The sequence below is a fragment of the Cibotium barometz genome, chromosome 11 (assembly GCF_041138505.1).
Source record: "Cibotium barometz isolate CiBa-2024 chromosome 11, ASM4113850v1, whole genome shotgun sequence".
Classification (NCBI taxonomy): Eukaryota; Viridiplantae; Streptophyta; class Polypodiopsida; order Cyatheales; family Cibotiaceae; genus Cibotium; species Cibotium barometz.
This window is the reverse complement of record NC_141056.1, coordinates 50017107-50044467: the sequence shown is the minus strand read 5'-3', so window position 1 is coordinate 50044467 and position 27361 is coordinate 50017107. Positions and strand designations below refer to the sequence as shown.

The 27361-nt window shown below is 41.9% G+C and overlaps 2 protein-coding genes across 4 annotated transcripts; one reads left to right on the top strand and one right to left on the bottom strand.

The window, feature by feature from the left end:
- The first annotated feature begins 1111 nt into the window (after positions 1-1111).
- LOC147634289 (O-fucosyltransferase 35-like) lies at positions 1112-7192 on the top strand. The gene is made up of 9 exons (XM_086805417.1): positions 1112-2287; positions 3056-3178; positions 3296-3386; positions 3489-3559; positions 4887-4975; positions 5080-5212; positions 5347-5576; positions 5806-6282; positions 6449-7192. The coding sequence occupies exons 1-9, from the start codon at positions 1877-1879 to the stop codon at positions 6672-6674; spliced, it is 1851 nt and encodes a 616-aa protein (XP_086661543.1). The 5' UTR covers positions 1112-1876; the 3' UTR covers positions 6675-7192.
- Positions 2214-27361, bottom strand: LOC147634288 (Oligosaccharyltransferase complex/magnesium transporter family protein). Of its 3 annotated transcripts, none has more exons than XM_086805420.1 (3): positions 26979-27361; positions 22149-22270; positions 2214-2339 (listed from the first exon to the last, which is right to left on the bottom strand). In XM_086805420.1, exons 1-3 carry the CDS (start codon positions 27301-27303, stop codon positions 2322-2324), a joined length of 465 nt encoding a protein of 154 aa, XP_086661546.1. In that variant the 5' UTR covers positions 27304-27361; the 3' UTR covers positions 2214-2321. The 3 variants fall into 3 exon arrangements, with proteins under 3 accessions (XP_086661546.1, XP_086661545.1, XP_086661544.1); XM_086805419.1 differs by lacking the exon at positions 2214-2339 and adding an exon at positions 20489-20542; XM_086805418.1 differs by lacking the exons at positions 2214-2339; positions 22149-22270 and having other exon boundaries at positions 25858-27359.

The following is a 27361-nucleotide window of genomic DNA, read 5'->3' as shown; positions in this document are numbered from 1 at the left end:
GCATGTGGCAGGGTTATTCAGGGGAAAGATTTGAAGGAAAGCTGGCCAAAGTTTGGACCTAAAACTTGAAGATGGTATCTGAATGAGAAGCAACCGATTTATACTTATTTGGCTTTGATAGAGAATCCAAAGTTTGGACCTAAAACTCGAAGATGGTATCTAAAGGAGAAGCAACCGGTTTATACTTATTTGGCTTTGATCCTTGAGTCTGCCCTGTATCTCCGGAACTCTGATAGAAACTCAATACATAGACCTTTGTATGAATGTATGCTCTTATGTGTGTGTGTGTGGGGGGGTGTGTGTGTGTGGGAGCATATATTAATACCAAGTTCTACACCCACTATTGGGCACTGATGACGTTAGTGGGGATGTCGTAGTATCCAATCCATACTATGCATGATGGAGTTGATGGTTTATTGTCTTCTGGATAACTACCATGAGGTTATAAGGTGAATTTGGGCACGTTCCTGGATTCATCTAGGTATATATATATATAAATCCTATTGACATGAAACCCAATGCAAAGGTGAATTTGGGCACGTTCCTGGATTCATCTAAATCCTATTGACATGAAACCCAATGCAAAGGTGAATTTGGGCACGTTCCTGGATTCATCTAGGTATATATATATATATATATATATATATATATATATATATAAATCCTATTGACATGAAACCCAATGCAAAGATATGGACCAAGAAAGAATGTATGGACGAACAAACTCCCAAAGGATGCAGTACTGAGTCCTTGCTGTGGCTGGCATGCTGCTGGCATATCATATCTCTTGGGAACACTCATCTTTTGTGTGGGAGGAGGAGAGGTGAGATCAAATTCGTAGCCTTCTCATAGTGAATGGTCATAGGATGGGAGTGATAGTTGTAAAAAGTGGACTGTTGTATATGTTGTTCAATTATAATTATGTTCCCCCCCAAAAAAAAACAAATTGCAAAATTGAAATTTGTCTTCTCAAAACGAAATTTTGGACTACCATGGTCTCGAGGCTGTAGAAGAAAAGCCTTCTTTTAAAAAAATACTACTTTGTTAAATAATACTTTTTTTTGTGAAATAATTTGAGATGAACTGGGTATGCTGCACGTGCTGATTTTGCCTGGCTGTGTCTGCGGTGACTGGGCATTAGAAAGAAGCGCGTTTACCAGGCGCCAGAGGGACGTTTGGGACTGCCGACTGCACAGAATGTGAACAGCTCGGCAGAAGTTGCCGCCCGGCATCTGCCCACACGCCCGTCCATACCATTTCAGGTGGAATATACACTCCTCCCCCCCCCCAACACTCGCATTCGCCCGACTCCCATGGTGTTCTTCACTCCCCATAGCTTGATTTGGGCCTCTTCTGCGCCCTCTCCACCGTAGCCAATTTCGACCCTCTCTCTTTCCTCCACCGTAGCCACACTCGACCCTCTTCTGCACTCTCTACACTTCAACCATAGTCAAACCTCCATCGAATCAGATCGCACGCTAGGGCTTTTGGGCTGTCATCCTTCTTTGATCTAGCCCTTTTCTTTGCCGCTTTTTTCCCTTGTTTTTGACTCTGTCAGGTTACTCATCATTTTCCATCATAGCCATATTTCTCAGCAACCCAATTTAATCCTCTCTCCTTTCAGGCCCCGGGTGCAATAACGGTCTGTTAAACAACCCATAATCCTTTCTTATTAAATAAACAAACACTCAGATTTGAGGTGTTTAACTTGAAGTTTGCTCACTGATTTGGCAAATCCTGTAGCTGATTTGGCCTCGTTTTAATCGCCCACATTTTGGTTTTACATCAGCTCTGATCACTAATTGCTGATTTGGCCTTGCTCTAATCGCCCGCCTTTTCGTTTCATCTTCTCTAAGTTCCTGTGGGACAGAAAGCCATGCACTTTGGATCTTCAACTACAGTGATATCGGCCACAATGGAATCACTTAGGCTCAAAGTTCCTCCTCAAGCAGACGGATCAATGGCAACCAGAGACGTGGTAGAGGTGCTTCACACGCCCAGGAGAGGCCATGCCACCAGGAGGTCCTTGTCGAACAAGAGGACAGGATTTTCAGCAGATAAGCTCGATACAGAAAGTGCCCAAGAAGCCTCTATCACTGCCCCTGCAAAACCAACCTTCTGGAGCTTTCTGTTTGCCCGGATAGTGACCTTCTTCAGCAGCAAGAAAAGTGTACGGCACATATTGTACTGCATGTTTGCCATAGCTACCTTCATCATCATAGCCCTCAGAGTGCTGTGCGTTGGCTGGCTCACCTTTCACAACGCTTCGGAGCTTCTAGATTCCATGGTACATGTTTCCATATCAATTCGTGTTCTTTTTTTTAATGGTCTGCATCATCCTGCTTCCATGTCAAACACAATCTAGGTCAAGCCGACAGTGGGTCTTCATGATTAAACACTCATGTTAATGAGTTCTAAGATGGCATACCAACATTGGGCATTCATAATGCAACTTATAGGTTCTAATATGGCATGCCCACATCAGGCATTCATGATGCGACCGCTATGTATGCTTACATCGTGCATGCTTGATGCAACTGCTTTGTCTTTAATCACTCCTTAGGCCTTTTACACATTTGTGCTGCCCTTACAGCAGACTCTTGTATGCATGGACAAAACAATTCATTGCAAGATCACCCACTCAAGGTGCCGATGGTGCAATCCTAGCCTGCAGCATGATGGGCAGCACAAATGCATCCAGCCCCAAGATGGTTTTCATGACTTATATGCTTATTGTTTTAAGATCAATACAATGTAGGTCAAGCCAACATTGACCATTTTAATGCAAGTGTTTGCTCATTGATTTTGAGGCCCTTTACATGTTTGTGCTGTCCGTTGGCCACTTGTCCTCCAGTGGCCACCCATGCTTCACCCGAGCCTGTATCCTGATGCGATGAATGTTTTAAGGGCCATCAGTGTGTGTGTGTGTGTGTGCACTGTATTCTTGCTGCTACAGGTTTTAATTCATGAGAGACATGTTCAAGTCTGCAGACGGGGCCATGTGTGTGTGTGTGTGCGTGCGCATGCTTTATCTTCTGTATTCTTGCTGCTACAGGTTTTAATTCAACATCAGAATGATGAGACTTGGGCTATGAGAGACATGTTCAAGTCTGCAGATGGGGCTACTTCCATTTACCTAATTAAATCACACGAACAGGGCACCCTTCGATCAGAAGAGGTAACGTCAACAGCTCATCATTATCAAGCTAACCTATGAAATGTTCAAAGTCTAGTTCAAGTTGGCATTCTATACCACACCACTAAATTGGAGCCAATCTGTATGTCTTTGATCTAGATTGAGTCTCCTTTAGAGGAGAGTGACCTTTGGGCAAAACCAGTTAGTGAAGGTCTTCAGCAATGCATCGATCGTCCCAAAAGTTATAAGCGTAAGTGAAAGTTGCTATGTAGGTAGCCTTTCTAGATGAGCTTGTGGTGTCATGGCTTATTTCTTCTCATAGATTTTGCTTCTTTTTTGGCTTCCACTTCAGGCCCAAAAGCTACTCCAAATGGATATATCATGGTCAATGCCAATGGTGGCCTAAATCAAATGCGAGATGGGGTACTTTTTACAACTTGTTATGCATACTTGTTTCATTGGGAATACTGAACACAACCGAGAATAGTGATGTGTGTTGTTTGAGACCGCTCTCTCTCTCTCTCTCTCTCTCTCTCTCTTTTCATGCCATTGTGCATGATAGAAATTTACTACCTTGGTCTCATACATCCTTGTTTTGTGAGACATCAATACAAATTTCTCTCTGCCACCACATGGATGGACATGGAGGGGGTTCAAAAGACGTTTCTCACAAACTTCTTTAAGGTCAAACAGCAAAGTCGGGAAGTTTTCCCGTTGAGGTCTCGGGGATGCAAAGGTTTGTGGAGTACATCATCAAGCTACCCCCTAGCCAGCTGCGAGAGGCAGAAGACACAAAAGGGCAAGATACTCAAATTGGGGTGGCTGGTGGACACCAAACGATGGTTTTGTCGATGGGGTGCCTTACACCTGTCGCCCAACGCTTCCATTGACCCACTTGTCAATGAAGCAGACAATACCTTACCAGATGGGAAAGAGAAGGTGGTTTTCAATGCTTGTACTACACATCAGCAATACCCACAAGTTTACCTTCTTCTCGGAGAGAGACTGCAAGACAGTTTTGACTCAGCTCATGCCACTTATTGACCGAGACTAGGCGATGGAATAAGGCATTGGAGTCGTAGAGGGGATGCATACTTTGCCCTTTTGGTGAGCGAGGGATGGAGCAACTCGCTCTTGGAATGCCCATATTATGCCACCATGTGCACATGTTTCCCACTTATCAGAGGCAGCATTCACAGTTTCGTCATACAGAGGGAAAAAGCATTGCTGTCTCTGCCTTACAGAGGTGGTACTCCAACATTTAGGGACGCTTACTCCCGATCCCTCTCTCATTTGTCCACCAGTATGGAGCCATCTACTCCAATAATTGTATGTGCATGCATGCCATGCCTTTGTTCAGTATCCAGCCTCAGTAGAGGAGATATGATCTCTGTGCGTGGGCGCGTGCACATGCGTGCATGTGTCTCACACACACATGCGTGCGATCACAGGTTCAAGTCCCATTCCCTGCAGGGAATGGGACTTGAAATCGAGCTCCCAATCAAGAAATCACAAGTTCAAGTCCCATTCCCTGTACTTTAGTGCCTATATGTGGTCTGCTGGCTTGGCTATGCCTTATATATTATATGTGGTCTGGTGCCACCATCTGGATATTATGTGGTCTGCTGGCTTGGCTATGACATTACAGTCTCTCTCTCTCTGTCTCTCTCTCTCTCTCTCTCTATATATATATATATATATATACATATATATATCTTTCTCTCTCTCACCAAGGTGCCCCTTCCTGCAGATTTGTGACATGGTTGCCATTGCAAGGATCATGAATGCTGCGCTTGTCATCCCATCATTGGATCATAGCTCGTTCTGGGCAGACCCCAGGTATTGTCTTGATGCCTTTGAGCTCTACTATCATGTAGCTTTATAACTTTTTTGGTCTTTAAAGTTTTAATTAGAAGGTTCGACATCCCATTTCTTCATTGCAGTGAGTTTGGTGACATTTATGATATCCAACATTTTATCAAGGTGCTAGAAGGAGACGTTCACATTGTTGAGAAGCTGCCATCGTCCTTGAGAAAGGTCATGCCATTCAGTAAGGCACCTGTGTCCTGGTCAAAGGTGTGTTTGCATACCTTTTCTCGTCTTACTTATTGTTTGTTTCACATAGCTTTTTTACTCATTTGGTAGACAGCTTGGGTCCACCTTAAGCTCTTTAGGTCTGTACTGACCAGTGTATATGTATACCTATCCAGGCATCTTACTACAAGGATGAAGTCCTCCACTTGCTTAAGAAACACAAGGTTGTCTATTTCACACACTCTGATTCTAGATTGGCAAACAATGATCTTCCTGATTACGTCCAGAAACTTCGTTGCCGAGCCTGCTACAAAGCTTTCAAGTACACAGATCCCATCGAAAAGCTGGGAGAGACTTTAGTTGACAGGATGAGGCAAGACAAGCACTACATTGCTTTGCATCTAAGGTATATCACTCTCTCTGCATCATTTAGCTTTCCTTGGGGTGAACATAGTTTTAAGTTTGTAAAGAAAAAGAGCTCATTTTATAGGGCCAAGTCACGTGTGAGGAGGTAGTCCTTGTCTTATTGGTGCACTCTTGGAAGAGGTACTCATGGTTTTAGCATTGGTGAGCATGTTGGAAAGACTTGAGGACCAGTTGTGGATCTTGCTCACTTATTGGGAGCAATGTCACAGATATGAAAAGGATATGCTGGCTTTCACTGGATGTACACTTGGCCTGACATCTGAGGAAGGTGAGGAGCTCAGGCAAATGCGCTATGGTGTGAAGCACTGGAAAGAAAAGGAAATCGATGGTGATGAAAAACGCAAGCAAGGGGGATGTCCTTTGACTCCTCGTGAGACTGCCCTTCTGCTGAAAGGCCTGGGTTATCCTTCCTCCACCAGGATTTACATTGCTGCTGGGGAGATTTATGGCAATGGAAGTATGGTTGCTTTGAAAAATGAGTTCCCAAATGTGTTCTCACACTCTACTCTGGCTACTGAGGAAGAATTGCAGCCATTTTTGAACTATCAAAACCAATTGGCTGCATTGGACCACATTGTAGCACTTGAGAGTGATGTGTTTGTCTACACCTATGATGGAAACATGGCAAAGGCTGTGCAAGGTCATCGGCGGTTTGAGGGTTTCCGTAAAACCATCAACCCTGACAGGTAATCATCAGAAGCTTTGAAACTTTCCTTACACCTATAAGCCTTTCAGGTTCATACGAGTGGTGCCATTGCAGTCATATTGTTGATGAAGATGGTAGACACATGTGGCTGCCTGTAGTTAGTAGCAGAAGTCATAAAGAACTAACTAATGCTCTGCTTCTTGCAGGGCACAATTGGTTTCCTTGGTGGATGACCTTGATTCAGGAACCATAACGTGGGAGGAGTTTGAAGCCGAGGTGAAGAAGGTACACAGAGACAGAGTGGGGGGGCCCAGTTACAGGCAACCAGGAGAGCTCCCCAAGCTGGAGGAGAATTTTTATGCTAATCCGATGCCGGGCTGCATTTGTCTGGACCAGCAGAGCAATAGAAGACTGCTCAAACGTGAGAAGTAAAAACTTGAATCTTTGTGCAGGCTTCCTACAATTTACTCAATGAGTCTCAGGATGGATCATGGGATCCATGTAGTACCACTGCAGGAGAAGGCACTTCAATTTATGCCAGTGCCATCAATGATAGCTTCATCCTATGAGTTGTATATTTTCCATAAAGATTAGGTGTCTTCTGATGATGTACACCACAATTCCAAGAAAAGAGGTGTACTTACATGGAGGTTTTCACACATGGCCATTTTGCAAGAATGCCAGAGCTCTATGTATGTGCACCTTAACCTTAACAGAACCTTGTTTTGGAGAAGTGTGAGAGTAGGGGACCACATTTGGGTATGGATAACCTGGTTATAGGTGGTCTCATTGCTACAATGGCAACACAATGCTTTCCCTTCTACAATATAGTTTAGCCTTAATTGGCCTCCATCCTAAACCCTAAACATACTTGTGCCATGTACAAGTAAATATTGAGCATGCCCAATCTTGAGTCACATAATTTTACGCCTTTCCACAGTTGGCCTTTATTTGCAAGTCTATATTATGTCGGTAACACATTCCTCATCTTGCTTAATACCTTAGTCTCATGATCATCTAGTCCAAGTATCACATGTCCAATGCTTGTATAAGATTGGCAAGATCTTTACCATTGAACCTAAAAGACTTACAATGAAGGCATTTTCAGTATCCAAAGCTAGGGTCCAAAAACCACTTGGAGGGAATAATCTAAATCACATTAAAGTAGCCTGAAGGCCTCTAGCTTAAATTAAGAATTCACATCAATTAACTAGCTTGTGAGAATCATACTTCTCTCACATATGAACTGAAACTTAGCTCCAGGCATACAAGCTCAATAGTTCTGAGAGCTTACTTAAAGTGGCATAGGAATTTTGTTTAAAACCTCACATACTGGCCCTCAATTCAAAGCTCTTCTAGCATTGAGAGAGAGGATTTCTGCCCATTATTGCAGTGCCTTTTAGATCTTCTTGGGCTAGGATTAACAAGGCTTGAGGCAGCAATTGTGTCTATTATCATAGATCTACAAGAGCGTTATCTCTGCGAAAGCATTCTTGATGGTGTCCTAGGTGCCCATCTTTGTCTAGCATATAGATAGCTTTATACTTTGGCTATATATAAGTCACTTGGACTTGGCAAGTCCTCTTTTTGCTCAAAAGTGTCTTGCTAGGCCATTAACACTTTCAAATTAAAAACTTCCATATAAATCAATGGTTCAACTAGGGTATGATTCTGACTCTTTTTCTTACTAGTAGGGCATTTATAGTCACCAGGGACCTTAACTTTGAAGCCCAAAATTAAACTTCAAATTTCTCTTATGGGCATTAAAATGCCACCTTTGCATTGATTTTGAGCTTTCGTTTTACAAAACATGAAAGTGTCACACAAAGGGCATCAAAATGCCATTGTGCTATACTTTGGGCTTCAATTTTTTATATAGCAAGGTTTTACTACTTTCCACAAAAAACACTAGTGATGACTCTTTTATCTACACAGTAATTTGACATTGAAAACTACATTAAGGGTAGAGTGACTTACTTGGAGCTTCATATCACAATGTCTCAACGCTTGGCTATCCCATTAGCTTTCCAAGGTATGGTTGGAATAATTCTTAGATGAGAAAATTTGTATGATTCCAACAAGTGTTTCTCTTAATAATTCTCACAAGCAGGTCACATTGGCTCTCCAAGGTCTAGTCGGAACAATCCTTACCTGAGGAAATGTGTATGATTCCACCAGGCGTTTCTCTTCATAATTCTCAAAAGTAGATCACATCTTGTGGTTCCTTGAGGCTCAACAAGATATCCATTTTCCTTAATTATGAAGGCAACTTCTCTATTTTTTTCATAACTTTTATTATCAAGTTTTCTTTCTTGAATGGTGATTTACATATGAGAAGGTTTATGTATCTCAGCCTTGTGGTTTTGTTGAGAAGGGACATGAGTCTGAAGTATGTAGGTTAAGCAAAGCTTTATATGGCCTTATTCGGGTTGCCAAAGCATGGTATGATAAGATAACATATACTTGGTTGCATATAATTTTTGCAACAGGGGGTGATATTTAGCTGCATGGTTTCAATGACTCCGATTGGGCTGGATGTTATGCAAGTGTCCACTAATGGCTTTTGCTTTCATCATGGTAATTCATGTATATCATGGCTCAACAAGAAGTAGCAGATAGTGGTCACTTCGAGCTATGAAGTTGATTATAGGGTAGCTTATATAGCAACGGTGGAGTGTGTATGGCTCACATGCCTTTTGGCAGATCTTGGTGTTGGATATCAATTCCCTATCTCCATCTTCACTGACAACTAGAATGCAATAGACGTCGTTGTAAGGAACCCAGTGTTTTATGCTTGCACAAAGCACATTGAGAGCCATTATTATTATGCTAGGGAGAGGCTCATTACATGAGAGATTAACTTGGCTGATATCCTCACACAACAATGTGGCAGATATGTTCATGAAGGCTCTCTCACGAGAGAAGTTTGAAGCCTTTTGCAAAGCTTTGAGCTTGATTGATTGATTAACCACATGATCACATCATCACTAACAAGGGAGGTTTGTAGCAATTTATTTGGTACTAATGTGTGGACATAAGCTAATAATGGATTGGGATACTTTTTCCTTCTTAGTTTTTTTCCCTAAGTGTATATACACACTCTTATGAGTGTGTGTAAGTTATCTTATCATGTCACTCCACTAATATTTCACTCATGCTCATCAATATACTTTAAGTGTTGTGTTTCTCTCTATCTCTCCTTGCTTGCTGCACCTATGTGTGTGAGTTGCTACCTTTGTCTCTCCGCTCTGATATTTCCAGTGTTTAATCCTTTTCTACTTAAGCTCGGTTCAATAGACTTAGCCTAGCCCCATCTAATCCCATGGCTCTAGCCTTCCACTAGGCCTATGGAGCCGGTTTGAACATACACACCCATAATTGAAATTGCCATTTGACTCATGCACACTGCTTAGCAAAGTTCACACATGTACTCCTCTGAAAGTAGTTCTTTTTATGACATCATACTAAAATTTTTATGACACCATACTAAAATTTTTACATATCTATGAGTTTCATGTATCTTAATAATAATCTAATCACATATCACAGTGTCACAACATTATCGTAATATATCTCCTTTTTGTACCATGACCATGATCCTTAGACAAAACAACACGCACCATTTAGCTCGATCCACTAAGCTCGATATCACACTTCTAGCTCTCAGTGTGGACTACGCATGGAGGAGCCCACATGTCTTTCATCCACCACAATCTAAAATCCCACTATCCTAGGAGCCGCTTCTATCGATTGTTACCTATTTGAGAAGCTAGCACACTCATGTACCTGTTAGAAGTCATCTCCTGTCTTTATCAGACACCAGGGCCTCTGTTGTGGGTGTGCTCGCCCTTTGTAGGTGTTTTATCATTTTTCCTCTCCCCGTATTTTTTCCCCATTTTTTCCTATTTTTCCAAGGTATGGGAGGCAGTGTAGGACCTGTCGGCTGTATCAAATGCTGGCCGACTGGTCACACAGGCAGTCCCAGATTCTCTCTGCGCTGGCCGACTCCACACGTGTGAGGGCCAACCTTGAGAAGCTGGCCGACTGGTGATTTTCACTGGTCGTGGGCATTTTATGTCCTATCGGCTGTCCCTACTGCAGGCCGCCGGAATGCATATATGGGGCCATATAAAATGGCCCCATGGCCCCCCCACTCATTGTATCTTGTTTTCATTGCGGGATCTTGTGTATAGAGAAGAGTTACATGCCTATCTCTCTCCTTCTCTTGTGCTGTCTATTTTCTGCACTCTACTTGCTCTTGTGGTCTCAGATTTCGTTATCATCTCCGCTGCGTATTTTGACATGGTATCAGAGCCCTAGGATCTTGAAAGATCTTGGGAGTTTTCTGAGCAAGAGGGGGATTGTTATGTTGTTGATTGGTGGACTGTTATAGGGACTGTTCGGGAGGAAGTGAAGTAGCAAGAGGAAGGCGGGCTAAGTTGCTGGACAGCCACTTGCGGTTGCGGGTTTAACGTTTTTTTTTCTACCCACCCACCCTTTTCAGTTACATCCCCGCCCGCGATGGCAGATTTGTTAGAGATGGCTGAGAAGCATGTGAAGATCCTAACTCCGTGTGCTGCTCACCACGTATGCAAGAACTGCAACGTCCTTGCCTGCTGCCAACATCGAGCATGCAAACCACCATTTGGTCCCAGAAAGCTCGCCGCAGTGCATCCACATTTAAGTGGCCAAAACGAAAGTGCCACAGATCTCTGACCTGAGAACCTATCAATGAGGAGAGTGCAGAGAGCTTGTAGATACCATTCTCCACACCACCTTCCCAAACAACCTAGCCAGTCTCACGGTCCCGTAGAGCAACTGAATGCTCCTCAAATTCCACCCGAAAGCCAGTCTTGTATACTTCATGCACTGACAGAAGATGAAAACCAAGAGCAAGGACATAAAGAACACGGGAGGCATGCTTGCCCCCCTTGCCGTCGGGAATAATCTCCATACGGCCCTCACTGTGAATCCGAATGGTGGAGTTGTCGCCAATGAAAATGCGACCTGACTGCCGTTTCAGATCCAGAAAGAAGTCATGGGACAGAGTCATGTGCCTGGAAGCACCACTGTCAAGAATCCATTCCTGGGTATCCTTTTTGCGGTCCGCTTAGGACACTTCCTCCAATAGTGGCCTTTCTCGTCGCCACAATCATTGCAGGACCACTCGGCCTTCAGTTTCTCTCGTTCTGTATCAGATTTCTTCTCAAAAGACACCTCCAATGAATCCTTCCCTTTGCCCTTATTGTTATTCCGACCTTTCGGCAATTGGCCAATTAAGGCCTCCGAACCTCCGCTGTGAGGAGGGTTCGTGAAACGTTCCTCCTGGTCCAAGACCATGAGCACAAGCTCCTCTGAGGTAATGGTGCTGAGCCTGCCACTAGTAATCAAAGAGGAGTAGAAAGAGGAATATTGAGCAAGCAAGTGGGACACCAAAGTAATGGCCATATCTTTTGATGATATCTCCTTCCCAGCCTGGAGGACTTCCTAAGGGCCTGCAGCTTGTTAATGTGCTCCTGCATCGTCGACGACTTTGCAGGGTTCATAACCCGCATCTGTACTTCCAAGGAAATCCTCTTCATGGGCGATACCCTGTTATAAAGAGAAGCCAAGTGCTGCCATATGCCTTTAGCCAGTGTCATATGCTTTACGTGATTGATTACTTGCGGTGTGCAGTTGAGGAAGATAAATGACCGGGACCCTGGCGTTGACACGATCCCACATATGTGCCTGTGCCTCGCAGTCCTTCTTCATTGACAGTAACTCCCCTTCCTCTGCTTCTGGCCGTGGAACCCTGATAACAATGAAATCAGCAAGGTCATACGACTCTAGCATAGACTCCATCATAACCTTCTAGATGCCCTAATTGTTCCCGTCCAACTGACGGTCCACTGGGAACGGAATCCTTTCCGAAGAAGCAGGCTTCCAGGCGGGCTTCAAAACCATTGGAGTTGATTCACACTGACTTGTGTGGACCTCAGCAGACACCATCAATGGGAGGATCTCTCTATTTTATGCTGCTTGTTGGATGACTATACCAGATTCACGTGGGTCTACTTTCTTTCACAGAAGGACCAAGCTTTTGCACGGTTCAAGGATTGGCACGTGATGGTGGAAAAAGAGTCTGGATTGCAGGTAAAGACTCTCAGGGCTAACAAAGGGGGTGAATTCTCCTCGAATGTATTTCTAAGATTTTGTGTATATCATGGCATCAAGAGGGAACTGGCCAATACAAAATCGCCTTCCGAGAATGGAGTTGTAGAATGCAAAAACAGGACTGTGGTGGAGATGGTGAGGACCATGCTGGAGCATCGTGATCTTCTTCGTCCACTTTGGGGAGAGGCTGTGGCAACGGCTGTCCATACCCTCAACCGGTCTCCAACGATTTCAGTACCTAATATGACTCCGTTTGAGGCATACTTTGGCAGGAAACCTGATGTCTCGCACTTCCGTGTTTTTGGGAGTGACCCGTATGTACATATTCCGAAGAAACAGAGGGGGAATCTTGACTCCAAATCCCGCAAGCTTATATTTGTGGGATATAATTCTTTCCAAGGATACAGATCATATGATCCAGATAGGAATGAGATTGTTGTCAGTCGGGATGTGGTCTTTGATGAGCATGTTCCAGTATCCACTATCGAGGAGCCACCACTTCTTGGAGATCCAGAAGAGTCTGATGATGATTCCCAGACCATTGTCCCAGTTGATCCACCTCAGTCACTACAGAAGGTTGAGCCCGCAAGCTGAAGTAGAGCCCCTGCAACGGCAGGAGGCTCCATGATCTGTTCGAGTACCTAGGTGGTTGTTGGACACCCTTCGGGAGTCAGGTGTCACGGAGACCACAAAGGACGGCCCTCGAAGATCGCACAGATTTTGCGACAGGTAAACTATGCTTTGATGTCTCGTATTATGCGGGACAAGGAGCCCACTTCCGTTAAGGAAGCCCTTTCATAGGATACTTGGAGGAAAGCCATGCAGGTGGAACTTGATGCCATTGAGAAGAACAAAACATGGGAGTTGGTACTGAGGCCATCGAAATGGTCAGTCATTGGTGTCAAATGGGTCTTTAAGACCACATATGCGTCAGATGGGTCGGTGGACAAACACAAAGCCAGACTTGTGGCTAAAGGGTTATTCTCAAAATGACTAGGAATCGACTACGAGGATACCTTTCCACCGACAGCACGGATGACCACGGTTCGGACCGTTCTTGCCCTTGCTTCTTCTCAGAGGTGGCCAGTGTATCAAATGGATGTAAAATCTGCGTTCCTTAATGGTGACCTAGAGGAGGAGGTGTATGTTGAGCAGCCTCCAGGCTTTGTTGTTCCAGATCAGAAGGGATGGTTTACAGGTTATGTAAGGCCTTGTATGGTCTTAAGCAAGCTCCTAGGGCTTGGAATCAGAAGATTGATTCCTTCTTTGTTCGGACTGGTTTTTAGAGATTGGTTGCAGATCCCAACCTGTATCTCTTTTCGGGAACGCGGCATGGTTACGATTATCATCCTTTATGTGGATGATCTCATTCTCACCGGCGATCATGTGGAGCACATTGGTGTGACGAAGGTTGCCTTGTCAAAGGAGTTTGAGATGACCGCTAACCTAGGATTACTCCACTTCTTTTTGGGATTGGAGATTTGGCAGACCCAGAGGGGTTTTTTTGTCTCCCAGCATCAGCGGTATGTTCATGAGTTTCTTGAGGCCTTTGGGATGGAGAACTACAAGCCTATTACTTCGCCGCGGATGGACCCAAACACAAAGTTAACTGTTAATGATCCTTGTGAGCCAGTTGATGCCTCGCAGTATTGGAAGTTGGTTCGTTCATTGATCTGGTTGCTGAACACTAGATTGGACTTGAGCTTCTCCGTGGGGCTGTTGAGCTCTTTTATGCAGACGCCATTGAAGTCTCATTGGGATGCAGGATTGCGGATCTTGCAGTATCTGCAGAGTACAAAGGATCTAGGACTCTTTTACACAGGAGGGGATGGAGCAGACTCCAAGGTTGGAGTGACTCAGATTGGGGAGGAGATCAAGACACGAGGTTACAGTTTTACCCTCAGCTCAGGAGTAATTTCTTGGAGGAGTAAAAAGAGGCAGCCAACTATTGCCCTATCGTCGATAGAGGCAGAGTACCGGGTTGCTTGTGGTGCTGCTTTGCGAGGTTGTGGCTGCGGAGGCTGCTAGGCGAGATTAGGTTTCCACAGAAGGAGCCCACAGTCATCCACCAGTGTGATAACCACAGTTGTATAGCTATTGCTCAGAACCTAGTCTTCTATGCTCGGACCAAGCACATAGAGATACAGTATCACTTTGTACGTGAGAAGAGCTTGGTTGGTGACATCTTGCTACTTTATTGTTCGACGGAGGACAATGCAACGGACCTCTTCACAAAGTCTCTACCTCATGCTACGCTCAGGTGGCACTCCAGCTCCCTAGGGTTGATTTCACAGCTAGGAGCCGAGAGGGGGTGTTAAAAGTCATCTCCTGTCTTTATCAGACACTAGGGCTCTGTTGTGGGTGTGCCCGCCCTTTGAAGGTGTTTTATCATTTTTCCTCACTCCCTGTATTTTTTTCCCATTTTTTCCTATTTTTTCAGGGTATGGGAGGCAGTGTAGGACATGTCGGCTGTATCAGATGCTGGCCGACTGGTCACAGGCAGTCCCAGATTCTCTCTGCTGTGCTGGGTGGCCGACTCCACACGTGTGAGGCTGACCTTGAGAAGCTGGCCAACTGGTGATTTCCACTGGTTGTTTATGTTCTGTCGGTTGTCCCTACTCTGCAGGCCCGCCGATTGCATATATGGGGCCATATAAAATGGCCCCATGGCCCCCCCCACTCATTGTATCTTGTTTTCATTGCGGGATCTTGTGTATAGAGAAGAGCTACACGCCTATCTCTCTCCTTCTCTTGTGCTGTCTATTTTCTACACTCTACTTACTCTTTATGGTCTCAGATATTGTTATCATCTCCGCTGCATATTTTGACAGTACCGACGTCATAGGCCACGTATGTCTAGTCCCATACCTAGCCACTAGGCACCATCTGAATCACCCAAAGCTGCTTCCTTGTCCATCATACCAATTGTGCCAAGGCACACCACGTTTAGTTATTAAGAGGGATTAAGTCAAGATCTTGGATGATTGCCTTCACGTGATGCATCTGGACAGATGACATCTACATGGAAATCCATGATCCTGTGTGGTAACTTTGTAAGCTTCCACAAACAAACACCACATATATATCCATCAATTGTTTGAGTGGCATAGCTAAAGTAACCGGGAACTTTAATGTTTTGTCCATTGGCTTCTCTTGCAAGACCATTGTTTGTAGGGATGAGTTTAGGTTGTCCCATTGACATCCAAGTATCTATTGTTATGATGTTATGACTAGCTCGAGGGCCAATCAACGCGCGTTTGTGCTTAACATCATTGCTTGTAGGGAAATCTAACCATACCATGATAGAATCTTCAAGAGGAACCATGGATGTTTCAGTTTGTGTTTTAGCTTCAGATCCCGTTTCTGTCTCAATTCCCACATTCACTTTCGACCTCTTTTTGGCTCTCAGCTTTTTCAAAAGTACCCAATGTGTACAATGGCACACTTGGTCCTCTGACAATTCTAATTGAGTTATGTTTGGAAACTTGTGAATCCTTATAGTCCTGTTCTATGGAGCTCATGTTGAGCCTTTAAAGGTGCAAGTGCTGACACTATGCTGGCTTCACCATGAGAGAAGAGCATTCCTCCAAATGAGGTTTTGAGAGACTGCTCTAATTTCGTAAGGGATTCATCAAATTCCTCATGTGCTTTCTCAATCGCATAATTCGTGCAATCTGTCTCTTAATAACTCTTTTGTAGAGAGTATGTCTTCCTCTTGATGAAAGGGGAAGTGGTACTCCTCCGGGTTTTGTATTTTGATTGCTTTTTTAGAATTAGCATTATGAGGTTCAATCACAACCGGTGATCCTGTAAGACACTCAACCATGCTATTTATGCTCTCTTGAGCTTGCTTTTTGTGTTCCACATGTCATATGATCATGATTTTCAATCTGGGGTGGTTAGGCGGGTTCTAGTTTCTTGATGGGTCTGTGAGGTGCATTGAGTGAAGAGTTAGAACTTGTTTTATCCTCACTTACTGACGTACTAGAACATGTTTCATCTTTTGACTTTCTTTGGATCGTCAGGTTTTCATTATGTTTGCCTATGCGATGAGATCGAATTTTCTTTTGGGATTTTGTATCGTGTTGCACATACGGGTCTTGTGGTTTGTATGGTAGCCTTTGAGGTGGATCATGTGTAGCTTTTGGCTCTTTTGGGTTTATATCCCCTTTTAGGTTTATGTCCTCCACATGCTCCTTTTCCCTGTCCTTTAATTCAGCTTTGGTTTGGATAGTTTGATGCCCCTTGTTTTTCTTGGGTTTAGAAGATTTTGGTTTTTCTTTTGGGTTCTGCTTTAAAGTATGTTCTTCTACCCATTTCGAAGTATTGTCTTTTGCCTTCTTTTTGATCGTTTCTTGTACCTTGGCTTGTAAGCGTGTAAGTACATTCAAGGGTACCGTGGACAATTGCCCATTTTGTACACTTAAGATGTTAAGAGTTGTCTTTTATGAGACAAGTTGCATTGAAGCAACTCGTCTTGGGCAATCTTAGAACATGTGATCAATGCCACATCATTCGCACATGGGTTGCAAAGTGTTCGTGACTATGGGCATGGAAGTATTCCAAACTGTGCAGTCTGTTACTTTGTGAGGTCCACGACAATAGAAACACTGAAGTGTTCAATTAACTGCTTCCGGAGCAATTTCTACCCTTTGGACTATTTTTGTTTGGTGCACGGAAGATGGAGGTTTTGGGTCAATTGTTGATGAATTGGGACACTTTGTAGTATCATGACCAAAGGATTTACAATATATATGCAGTACAGAAAAATAGGTGCCTTGTATGCATAATGGGGATTGGGATGGTCGTAGTGATTGCACTGAACACAAGGCATTTTGCTCCTCACTTGTAAAGGCATTAAGGATGTTTGGTTTTGAAGGATTTCATCATCTCTTAGAGATGTCGATTGAAAGCTTTTAAGCAAGGTTGCATAGAAATTTGGGAATGACAATTCCGAGATCGATCGTTCTTTTGCCATTGCTTTTTATCTAAACGTATTGCTTCTTTACAACATTGATCAAATGTTTTTGGATTGAATATAATGATCAAGTTGTGTAAGATTAAGCCCATCATGAAACATCTCTTCAATTGAGAATCGTTTAGCTTCTCCTATGACTCACATTGTGAGTCCAAGAGTTTTATTTGAAGGATAAAGCCTCTAATGGTTTCGTTCGGTTTATGCTCAATTGAATAGAGTTCTTTCGCTGCACTTCACCGATCACCTTGTCTTGTGAAAAGCCATGGATAAAGGCTGACTTCAAGGTTTTGAAGTTTGTCTTGATCTCTGGCATCAATGTGATGAACCATCGACTAGCTTTTCCCTCTCAACGCATGTACCTTGGTGGGGCAGTTTGGATTTTTGTTCAAACATTTGAAGAATTGAACAGGGTTGGTTGTTCTATCGTATTTGCCCATAATTTTGGAGATCTATACAGTCGTATTTTTTTACGAGTCACTGAGGACATATGTGAATGTTCTTGATGGTAGGGACTCACTGAGTCCTTGGGCTACCCCCCTTCCTAGACTAGTCAATATGTCCAAGGTATGGGCATCCAGGGTTTGGAAAGGGTTGGTACCTATAGGATTTATGGAAATGTTAGGTAAAGGACTAAAGCCCGGTGGGATTAAAGTGACAGGGGATGCAAAACCCGATGACACTCTTGTTGTTGGCATGGCAAATGGTATTGCGAGGTGCATTTGGGGCATAGATCTCAATGGCTCGAAGATGTTAGCCATTGGGTTTAGTGAGGGTGTCGGCCCACGTAGTCCCTCTATTGGTACCATGTGTGATTGCCTAATTGCTCCTTAATGAGCAAGCACACGTGTGTGTTTTTTTTTTTGCTTTTTATATTCTCATTGCCTGTTTACAGTCTCAAGAGGCATGGTGTACTCTCGTTGGGTCAAACAAGTGCCCGTTTGCCCTAATTAGCTTAAACACTACATGCAAGTGAACGACCTTATGGATATTTTTCTGAAAAAAGTGCATGCTAGTAACTTCCCATATGGAAGAGGAGGTTCTAAAACCTATTTTCATCACTGTCTCAAGACGAATTTTTTTCCTTGTTTTGCAGCACATTTTTGAGGGGGTTCCAAAAGGAATTTGGAAAGACTCTGTATGAGAGAGAGGTAGTATTTTTGGAGTACTACAACTTTGTCTCTTTGAGTCGTTCGTGATTTTGTCATTTAGACCCTCAAAAAGTAGCCCGAATATGGTCCGCAGTCATTTTCGAGCTGTTTTTAACGATTTCTAATGCTTTAAGGATCGTTTTTTGTCTCGATTTTCGGGTTAAATTTTGAGGCTGTTAGTCGGAGGCCAAAACGATCGATTTTGACTTCGAACGGTGAAGACCAAATTTGAAGAGCTCGATGTCGAGCACTAGAGCGCCCTCATCAGATTCTTGGTTTAAGAGATATGTGTTTTCCAAAGTCGTGAACTAGCAGAGTGTTCACGGCGTGAAGCGGACTTCACTGTTTCACGACGTGAAACACTTAAGGGTTCACGTCGTGAACCGCTTAGGACGTGAACTGATTTTTGAATTTATTTTTTTTAATTTTTTTTTTGGGCGCGGACTCTTAAGCTGTGAGACCTAAAGGCATGAGTGTAGAAAATGGTTCATGTGAAAACCATTTTTAAAAAAAAAAAAGGTGTGGACTCCTAGGACATCATATCCTAAGGCGTGAGTGTAAAAAATAATTCACACATAAATCATTTTTTGATTTTTCTTTTTTGGGCACGGATCCCTAGGGCTTGAACCCTTAGGGTGCGAGTGCAAAAAATGGTTCACGCGTGAACCTTTTTGTTTTTGGTTCTAGTGGGAAATTCAATTTTTCTTGTTCGAGGAGAATATTTTTTGAATTTGAAAATGGAGAGATATGGACATTTTCCCAAAAAGGTAAGTGGGAATTAAAAAAGTCAACCTTTTTTTATGACACCCTCTTACACCCTTCATAAATGACCCCCAAAATGGACATGCATCTACTCATTGAATGCTCATTAGTCTTAATTGATGAAGAAATTGATGTAATTAGGTATTTTGAAGCATGTAGATGCTTTTAAAACACTCAAAAATATTAATTTCGACTCCTTACATGATCAATTTGGATCCTAAACTTATTTTTTTAATTTTTTGTCTCTTAAAGTGGATTAATCACCCTTAATGATAAAAATCAATCAATTAAGAGAAATTAGTCATTTTCAAGATTTTTTTACGTTTTTGAGAAATATTTGAAAGGATTAAGTTACTCCTAATGATTGCTAACACTCTAATGCATACAATTCCAACAAAAAAACACACAAATTAAGCTAAAATTAATGATCTTAGTTTTATGTTTAACACTAAGGAGAGCTAACATTCACTAAAAAATGCATTCTATTATTGCATTGTTTGATGCAATGAATGTAAACTAAATCTAATACACTCTATGTGCAAGTCCTAAGAACATGAAAAACCACATTAACAACAACAAAAAATAACAAATTAAGCTAAAAATTAAGCAAAAAAGCATCCTTTACAAAAATAAAAAAGAGAGCTATTCTACACCAAATCACCATCAAATCCATATCTTTTTCATGGGAAACCATAAATCAAGACAATGGCCAATGGGTAATGTGTAGATTAGAGAAAAAACGATGGAAAAAGCCAAGGGATGGCTCCTCGACAGCGGCGCCAAAAATGTTATGGCTCACCCTAACCCCTCTTGAAACACATCCAACAAGAGATTACTTGGTGAACCGCAACTGTCGTGAGGATCTTTCCAATGGCCGAGCTCGTAACCCTTGAGGTCTCCAAGACCTCCTGCGAGCGTTGTTACACTGTCGCGTTGCACTACAAGTACTCGTCTCTTCTCTCACCTCACATCACTCACACACTCTCACTAGCATGCATTAGGGAGAGATATTAGCAAGAGCAAGACTCACTTGCACAATGGGAGAGTCTATTGTATTATGAGAGAAATTCACTTACATACATGGCCATAAGTGCTCACACTCACTTAAACTGTAAACCGACCGGGCACTTTAGATTCATAAGAGGCCTAATGCTATTACAATGACTACTCTTATAATATATCCATGAAGTACATCACTTGGGAGTTTATCCTACATGCTACCATATGCTCTTGAAGTGGAAGTCGCCATAAGTATTCTGTCACACCATTACGAGATAATGGTAGTAGCTCTTGTTAACTCTAGGAATGGGTTAACACCATCACAAGTTAGACGAGATATCTCCAGTCGAAACTCCAAATAAGTCAAATTCCTCTAGCAAGGTCTTCTCAAGACACTTTCTTTTCCACATTCTTGGTATCACATCTATTTTTCCCAAGAGATAACTCTTTTTCCTCTACGGCCTTCTAGGGTCAAAAAAAATTCTATCTAAAGTCAATTTAAGGTTCTTTCTTGGCCAGCTTTGATCTAAGTTTATAACCTTAATGAATCTCGACTCCTAAGGCCCTTGATCTAGACATCTAGACTCCTTGTCATAGATTTTTTTAAGGTCACCTAAGATATAAGGTCTTTATGGAGACTTAATCTTGAATTCTTAATATTTTTCTTAATTTTCCTTTAAATCTATCTCTAATCTTTATCCCTCACATTTTTTTCTTTTAAGGTCAAGCTAAACCATGATTACTCTAGGTTATAGCATTGTGCTAGCACTTTACTTCATTTAGGTCCAAAACTTCCTTAGATGAAATTCTTAGCCTTTATTTGTCACTCATAATCTTATTAGTTGTTTACACCCTAAACTTGATCCATGTGTTCACCATATCTATGCATTTCTATGGTTACTAGCACTTCTCAAACTAGCTTCCTTAAGGTCATAACTTAATTACCTTTGATATTTTCTCTCCAAACTCCTACGTAAGTTGGTTAAATTCTACATTGGATATAACTAACTCTAGTTTTATTTTTTCATTTTCTTCCTAAGGTTTGACTACAATTTCTTCACTAATTTTTAGAGAGATAAACTATGAAATTTAACAACCTTTACTAACATCACGTGGGTCTTTTATTTCTCATTTCTTAAGGTTAGGATTTGCACCTCCTTTTGTGCATTTGTTTTCTTGATTAATGAAATAATTAATAGCTTTCTCTCTCTAAAATCTTGCATAATTATCTACCAATTAAAAATCAACTATTTAAAGCCACTTTAAAGTCTAATTTTTTTTGGTAATATTAATGATTGAACCCTAAAGTATTAATGATCTACATGTGCATGTGCATTAGGATTTTCTCTCTCTATAATTTTAGATTCAAACCTAGACTATTAATCCCAATACTAAGGTTGGATCAATTCATCTTAGCCTAACCTTAGCTTGGATTAATCTAGGTGTAATAATTTTATATAATATGGTAAAATAACAATCCTTCAATAAATCTAAGGCTAAAGTGTTAGACAAAGGTCAATTAATTCTTTGTTTTGGGATTTGTGCAGAGACCTTATCATTTCTTGGAATTTAATAAAATACTCAAGCCTTAATCTATTTTATATCCCCTTAAAAAAGGATCAAATTATGATATAGCCTTAATAAGATCCTAGCTTTAATCTTATTTATATCCCCTTAAGAAAAAGGATCAAATTATGTCTTTCTTATTACGCAGCCTTAATAAAATTCTATCTTAAGGTGTTCATAGTACCTAGGACTGAGAATTAGTGATCTATGTATTCAAATTGAATTTAAATGATCCAATTCATTCAATTAATTCATATGTAAGAAATAGGAAAATTTGAATACAGGTGTTGAACGTACCTCTTGGTCTTGCTTTGGGGGTTGGAGCAGAGCCCAAGGATGAAGTAGATGTGATGCACAACTTACTAGAAGCATGTGGATTACTCTATAGTTCTCCAAAATGTTGTAGTGCTCCCCAAGCTCTGGTAAAATGTATAAATGAAGTATTCCAAGTGTAAACAAATGATTATACTAGGTAAAGTGCAAATGCAGGTACTAAAAATAATGCAAAAGTACTCTCTTCTCCTCCTATAAAAATTTGTATATTTCTAGAGAGAGAGGGGGGATTTTTTTATAGATGAAAATGGAAATCGGGCACTTCACACACTCCTCTAGTTAACTCATGGTTTATAGTCCATTGTATCTCATGCAACTAGAGCTGGCTACGCATGTAACCATCCAATTTTCATGCAACTAACTCTTACACTTAATAAACTAGCCCTTCTCATGCATGGTTCACTTCAACTAATAGCCTCCACCTTTATCTCTTCATTTATTTAATTTTCATGGCGTTAAAATTTAACCTTACCCTATCGACCTTACCCATTTATGTACACATTCACATTTACAATTGCCAAGACCAATATTTTACACCTAAGTATAGGTTTAATTTTTAATGTGCATGGAAAATATTTTATTTATAATTTTTCTTTTTATGTATTAAAATGTTTCACAACATTTTCTAAAGGTATTTTCGCTCTTTAGCCCAATTAATGTGCAAGGGGTGCACATGTGCACATGGGAGGGTCCCAATAAAATTGTGCACTCATCGTCTTAATCTAATTTATCCAAAATTAACCATAATCATTTATCTAATTTTATTTTCTTAGGAGCTTGTGCTTTCCTCATTAATTGGACAATTCTCTCTCTTTACATTTATAGTCTCTCTCTAGAATATGTGCCATAAGAAAGCAATACCCCTTGTTGATTTATCACATGTAAGAGGTATCTTACATGCCTTAATAACCTTGGATAAAGCATAGTTTTTGCACTAATTTAAGTGATTTCTCTGGCTTGGCACCCCAACAATGGAGTAGCCTACTGCCCTCAAATCTAAATTTTATCTTCATATATATATATATATATATATATCCCTTGACTCTTGAGAGTTTAGATCTAGTATCTAAACTTTATTTTGAAGCTTCGGTATATATTTGTTAAGCTTCACACTTGCAACCTTGGTCAAACTACAGGACATCATTTGACACCCAAAATGGACCTTTGTGTAATCTTTTTTTGGGGGATCTATTTCTTTGCTTATGGGCCTTAGGCCCTATCTCTAGGGCTTCTCTTTCAGAGCCCATTGGTCCCCATAAGCCTCACTCCACACCACCTCTCTTTCAAATGATTTGGTAGAACTTGACCACCAATCCTTTCTTAAAGAGAGTGGTTTTGAGGGTATCATATTTTTCCTTCTTTTACCTTGACTACAAGCCATGCATAAGCATTTAATAACTTTGTAATCATGTGGAAAAATGCATGGCATATGACATAAAATCACAATAAATGACACTAATAGAGTTGGTTGTCATATGCAATGCATTACCAATCATTTCCATTGCGGTGAAAGGGCAACCAACTTCCAATTGGTTGTCATGAAATTTTTAAAGTGGGTCTAAATTAGATACAAAAAGTGTAGTTTCCATGTTAGATGGTTAGCAAATTTGTTGAGACCACAAATTTGTGAGTTGAGCTACAGCAAGTTACACTCAATTACTCCTTTGGAGATCCATGCCCACTAGCATGTAAACTCATTCCTTGATTGATGTTGGCAAATGGTTGCACTTGCCAACACAACCAATCCTAGGAAGCCATGTGCCATGCGCCATGAGCCACAAAACCACAAACGTACATCACCACATGTGCTCAAATTTTCTCTTTTCTATTAGACCTGCATAGTTGCACTAAATCTAGGGTGGGTGCACTAGTATTGGAGCACTTAATTTTTGTTCAACAAAACCCTTTGATCAATAGGATCCACCACCAAGCAAAGAAAGTACTGTGAACCAAATATCAAAATACAATCATGTTGAGATCACAATAGGGCGAGACCAAGTACAAGTGATGACCAATGAACCTACACATTCTAGCTAGCCCCCTTTTGACGCATTAAGAATATTCTCCATTGATGCTTTATTTTATGTGCTACTATTGTCGGGTAGGAGAGGCATTGATGCTTCATTTTTCTATGCTACCATATTGGGGGTAGGAGAGTTACTGCATCAGCACCCATTCCAATATTACCTCACCTACCCTATGTGACAATATTCATAGGCTTGTGGTGTTGTACAAAAAGTCTAAGTCGAATGTGTTACCATTCAACTCTTAACAACTCTTGAAGTCCTAGCTGTGTTTACATCAAGGTTAGCTGTGAAAACATCAAAATACACAGCTATTGTTTATTTTAATTCATTTTTTGCTTTATTGAAACTTTAAAAAGACATGCATGGTGTTACCCATCAACAATTACCTTTTTGTTAAATGTGGAACCATCAAGGTATGGACTAGATACTACAACATCCCCACTAACGTGAACAATGCCCAATAGTGGGTGTAGAACTTGGTATCAACATATGCTCCCACACACATCCCCCGTGCACCCACACCCACACACACACATAAGAGCATACATTCATTCAAAGGTCTGTGTACTAAGTTTCTGTCAGAGCTCCGGAGAAAGAGGAAGACTCAACAATACCAAAGCCTAGCACTAACGATCATAACAAATAGAAAGAGTTATTACAACAAAAAGGTAGTCGATAGGGCATATGCACCACTAAAGAAAGAAAGAATTAACACAATATCAACTGGCTGCAACTTGGACGAAAAACTTCACAATGTGAAAGAGTATATAGTACAATGGATGATGCCTTAAGCATCTCCACAACATCCAACTGATAAACTACAATAATGGAGCTCATGAGATTCAAAAGAAATGAAGTGCATAAGGCAAACAAATGCCATTTAGAAGTCTCTGCATACTCACGGAAACAATAAGACCCACTATAAACAATGCCCGACACACTACAACAATTGTATAAAAAAAAAAGAGCAAGTTCCTTTGCACCAAAAAACCACCAGAGTGGCACTAGTGGTAGTAATGAATTGTTTCATTAGTCATTAAAAGAGATTTTTTAAATTGACAAAAGTGCATGGGCTGTGCACTTATCCTTGCTCTGTTATGAGAACCAGATAGTAGCTTGAACTGTCTCACAGTCACATACATAAAAAGAAAAACCTTTTGATTGCCAAAGATGGCAATGAGCTAGCACTGTTTCCTTATATTAAAACCCTTATTTGGGCCATGCATGCACCCTTCGATGATGAATGAGAAACAGGTATTATGCTCCCAAAAACGAAAACAAGGGTTCCAGTTTGATTAAAATAACTTAACTGGGGTGGGTGGTTGGGTGGGTGGGTGGGTGAGAGAGAGAGAGAGAGAGAGAGAGAGAGAGAGAGAGAGGAGTAAAAGAAGAAGAAGTTGCCTCCCCTACAGTGAAAAAGAGTGAAAAGAAGCCTTCGCAATCCCTGATGCACGTTACCACCCCCCAAAAAAAAAAAAAGGACACCTCAAATTGATGAACCTAGAGCTGATGATGACAACAGTCCCTGTTAACCAAAAATTTGATGAAACGATCTCTTCAAGAGGGCATTAATAGCATTCTTCTTGAAGAATGCCAAACAGAAGCGTATGCTAGATAATGACTGCATGCTCTCTGAAAGAGCCTCAATCTAAAAACAAAAAGAAGCTGATTGATAGTGATTTTACATAGGCACACATTAAGACTGCATAATCATAACTATAACACGCATTGAGACTGCATGTCTGACACAGTAAGAAAAAGATATGGCATCCCAAAATGCAAATTGTCAAAAGGATATAAACTCGAGGAAAAGTTTTTGCATGTTAGGAAATGCAATCTCTCCTTGAATACAGTAAGAAAAAGATATGGCATCCCAAAATGCAAATTGTCAAAAGGATATAAACTCGAGGAAAAGTTTCTGCATGTTAGGAAATGCAATCTCTCCTGCATAATGTGAACAACCTCCGCAAAGGATGCTGCCATACAAGGGCAGGAATGCTGCATTGTTGGTTTGACACGTGCCATGGACCCAATGTCTGGTGGTACAGTAACTACCGCCAACTGTTAGGCCAATAGCCATGTATGTGATATCCTGTTTTCCAATTATCCAAGAAAATGACCTTCTGAACAGCCCAAAAACCTACGAGCATGCTAGTGAACAGGATGAACCGTTGGGTAGTATGGTTCTTCACTACCACAAGCAAGTGCGTTGTAAATGCCATCATCAATCCAAAAATCGTGTAAAGGAAACCAACAATGAAACCCTCAGCCCCTAGCTGCATCCCAGAGGCCTGATAGAAAAAGACAAGCTTGCTGGGATTGTTACGGTCTGCCATGAAGAGAGGCATGCTTCGGATGATGTTGTGCATGCCCCCAGAGACACTGAAGAAATACACAAAGAGGCAAAAGGCAGCCCAAACCTTAGGGTTATGTATTGGGGTGTCTCCTGCCATCAGCCTCTTGATGACAAAGGGGGCTGCGGCAAGGAGGCCACCGATGAGGACGATGAGCTGCTTTTTGGTAACAGGGGGGGGTCTTTGGATCCGACCAATTTTCTGCTTGGTTCGGGACTCTACAAAGGAGGCCATGCCCTCGGCAGACCTGGAAAAATCGCTCTGGTCCATGGGATCGGCATCTTTCGCTGAGGCAACGGAGGGCAGAAGGACACTGATGCGGGGCAAAGAGGAGACCCCGAAGAGGGAAAAGCTATGCTGGGACTGCTTGAATTCGAGGTCTACAAAGAAGACTTTAGAGGCGGAGTCAGTACCTTGGTTGTGCTGGATGTAGGAGGAAGCCAGGAGGCCGAACTCGCGCCGGAGGTGTTCGAGGCGGAGATCTGCGTTGTCGCGCAGCTGCAGGGCGTCGAAGAAGATGACGAGGGAGTAGGGCCTGGGACCATCACCGGTTTGCTCGATGAAGTAGCGGACGCTGGAGTCGTCGAAGCGGATCACGCCGTCCGGCGAGCGGGACTGCTGGTGCAGAAGCGCAGAGACCCTCTCTGCGTTGGAATCGCACATGCCATCCTTGGCCAAGAAGACGCAGAGGAGGAGGAGAAGAAGCAGAACTACGCTCGACCTTGTCGGATCCACCATCGCCCCGATCGATCCCGCACTGCCAAACCGAGGTTACTTACAAGGACCAAAATAAATA

Excerpts from the sequence above, each read along its gene's own strand:
- LOC147634288 (XM_086805418.1), bottom strand. The coding sequence starts at position 27,303 with ATGGTGGATCCGACAAGGTCGAGCGTAGTTCTGCTTCTTCTCCTCCTC.
- LOC147634289 (XM_086805417.1), top strand. The coding sequence starts at position 1,877 with ATGCACTTTGGATCTTCAACTACAGTGATATCGGCCACAATGGAATCA. Across the intron at positions 3,179-3,295 it reads GCACCCTTCGATCAGAAGAG|ATTGAGTCTCCTTTAGAGGA; the intron begins GTAACGTCAACA and ends TCTTTGATCTAG. Across the intron at positions 3,387-3,488 it reads TCGTCCCAAAAGTTATAAGC|GCCCAAAAGCTACTCCAAAT; the intron begins GTAAGTGAAAGT and ends CTTCCACTTCAG.